Below are 2,408 nucleotides of genomic sequence, written 5' to 3' on the forward strand. Positions count from 1 at the left end.
AATACAAAAACAATACAAAAACAATACAAAAACAATACAAAAACAATACAAAAACACAAGTGATGAATGTAAAAAGCTGTATGTGCTCGGACTAACCAGGTTGTGTGAGTTCTTCTTTGTTGAGAAGATCTAACTCAACCTGGTTAGATTTATCTACTGGGATTATTGAGCAGCAGCAGGACCTGTGTGTGCTACATCAGGGGTGATCAATACGTTGATGGTGATCTACCGGTGAATGTCAAATGTATTCTTGGTAGATGTCATGATTAAAAAACAGACGTCAGCCGATCATGGTCCATGAAATGTGTCTCTTGACTGACAGGCAGGGCAGCCAGTCTGAGCCTCGTTTACACGACGTGCAACGTTCCGTTACAGACAACGTCCTCATCCTCTCTGAGACTGAAGGTTTCTGAGTCCTGGTCTCAGACTGGAGGGGTTCAGAGGAACCCCCCATGGGGGAGTGACATGCTCCAAGTGTGAAGCTGCACATGCACACTCCAGGCGGCTGCAGTCCAAAGTTTTTCTGCTCTAACAACAGTTGTAAAAAATAACAACAGTTATAATAAATAACAACAGTTACAATAAATAACAACAGTTATAATAAATAACATTTATAATAAATAACAACAGTTACAATAAATAACAACAGTTGTAAAAAATAACAACAGTTATAATAAATAACAACAGTTATAATAAATAACAACAGTTATAATAAATAACAACAGTTGTAAAAAATAACATTTATAATAAATAACAACAGTTACAATAAATAACAACAGTTACAATAAATAACAACAGTTGTAATAAATAACAACAGTTATAATAATTAACAACAGTTGTAATAAATAACAACAGTTGTAAAAAATAACAACAGTTATAATAAATAACAACAGTTATAATAAATAACAACAGTTATAATAAATAACAACAGTTGTAATAAATAACAACAGTTGTAAAAAATAACAACAGTTATAATAAATAACAACAGTTATAATAAATAACAACAGTTGTAAAAAATAACAACAGTTATAATAAATAACAACAGTTACAATAAATAACAACAGTTATAATAAATAACAACAGTTGTAAAAAATAACAACAGTTATAATAAATAACAACAGTTACAATAAATAACAACAGTTATAATAAATAACAACAGTTACAATAAATAACAACAGTTATAATAAATAACAAGTTATAATAAATAACAACAGTTACAATAAATAACAACAGTTACAATAAATAACAAGTTATAATAAATAACAACAGTTACAATAAATAACAACAGTTATAATAAATAAAACAACAGTTATAATAAACAACAGTTATAATAAATAAAACAACAGTTATAATAAATAACAGTTATAATAAATGGCAGAGAGCAGAGTGTTTTTGTGCTGCTCATCCTTTTTTTTATTAAGTAAACCTTGTGAGTTGGATAACTTGAGAAATAAGCAATGTACCAACATCCATCTAAACAGACACTTGTATTATTTTTATAGTTTTTATATTGCTTAAAATTATAGTTTCCTCAAATAATTGGGGTGGCCAAATCTTTGGTGGCCAAGGCCACCACTGGCCACCCTCTGGCTCCACCACTGCACCTGGTGGTGGATAAAATTGCTCTGTTGGCTTGCCAGGATTCGTCGCTGTGCTTCCTCAGACAAGAATAAAACAACCTCTGTTGTCCGCAGTGTAACTCCTACCCACTTGAACATCTTGCATAAAAAACGTTTAGGTTTTCTTACATTCTCTGTTCAGTTCCAGCCCAGAAACATGTACAGACGTTCACTGTCCAGACCCCTCCGCGTACTTCATGGTTTCAGCAGAGTGCTTGTTCATACTAGCAGGATGTTTTTTATTAAAAGAAAGGTTTTGTTAGATTCTGCTGAATGTTTGCTTCAGTTTTCCTAATCTTCATCTTTCTTTTCATTTGTATTTTTAGGCGAAATGGAGCCGTCACTCACATTAAGATCCAGAACACAGGAGACTTCTACGACCTGTACGGTGGGGAGAAGTTCGCCACCCTGGCAGAGCTGGTGCAGTATTACATGGAGCATCATGGACAGCTGAAGGAGAAGAACGGAGACGTCATCGAGCTCAAGTATCCGCTCAACTGTGCCGACCCCACGTCAGAGAGGTGAGGCTCGTGCTTTCTCCATCAGATCTTTCAGTGTCAGAGGACGCATCTGAGCTCTTCTTGAAACAACTCCTCTGCTGGTCCAACATCTCCTTTACATACTGGACCTTCATCTACGTTTTTGAACAACCTTTATTGTTCACAATACCCATGAAATACAAAATGTCATGAGTGTCCACACTCGTCTCCGGTCCATCCCAGGGACACCTGGACAGGTCTCTGGTCCATCCCAGGGACACCTGGACAGGTCTCCGGTCCATCCCAGGGA

At 35.5% G+C, this 2,408-nt stretch overlaps 1 protein-coding gene across 1 annotated transcript in view; it reads left to right on the forward strand.

The window, feature by feature from the left end:
* ptpn11a (protein tyrosine phosphatase non-receptor type 11a) overlaps window positions 1-2,408 on the forward strand; it is a 24,784-nt gene that overhangs the window by 7,332 nt on the left and 15,044 nt on the right. The window contains exon 3 of the mRNA XM_037692146.1: window positions 1,946-2,140. Coding sequence (XP_037548074.1) covers window positions 1,946-2,140 — 195 coding nt within the window. The remainder of the gene's footprint in view (window positions 1-1,945; window positions 2,141-2,408) is intronic.

This window comes from Nematolebias whitei, chromosome 18, assembly GCF_014905685.2.
Source record: "Nematolebias whitei isolate Nwh7 chromosome 18, NemWhi1, whole genome shotgun sequence".
Lineage (NCBI taxonomy): Eukaryota > Metazoa > Chordata > Actinopteri > Cyprinodontiformes > Rivulidae > Nematolebias > Nematolebias whitei.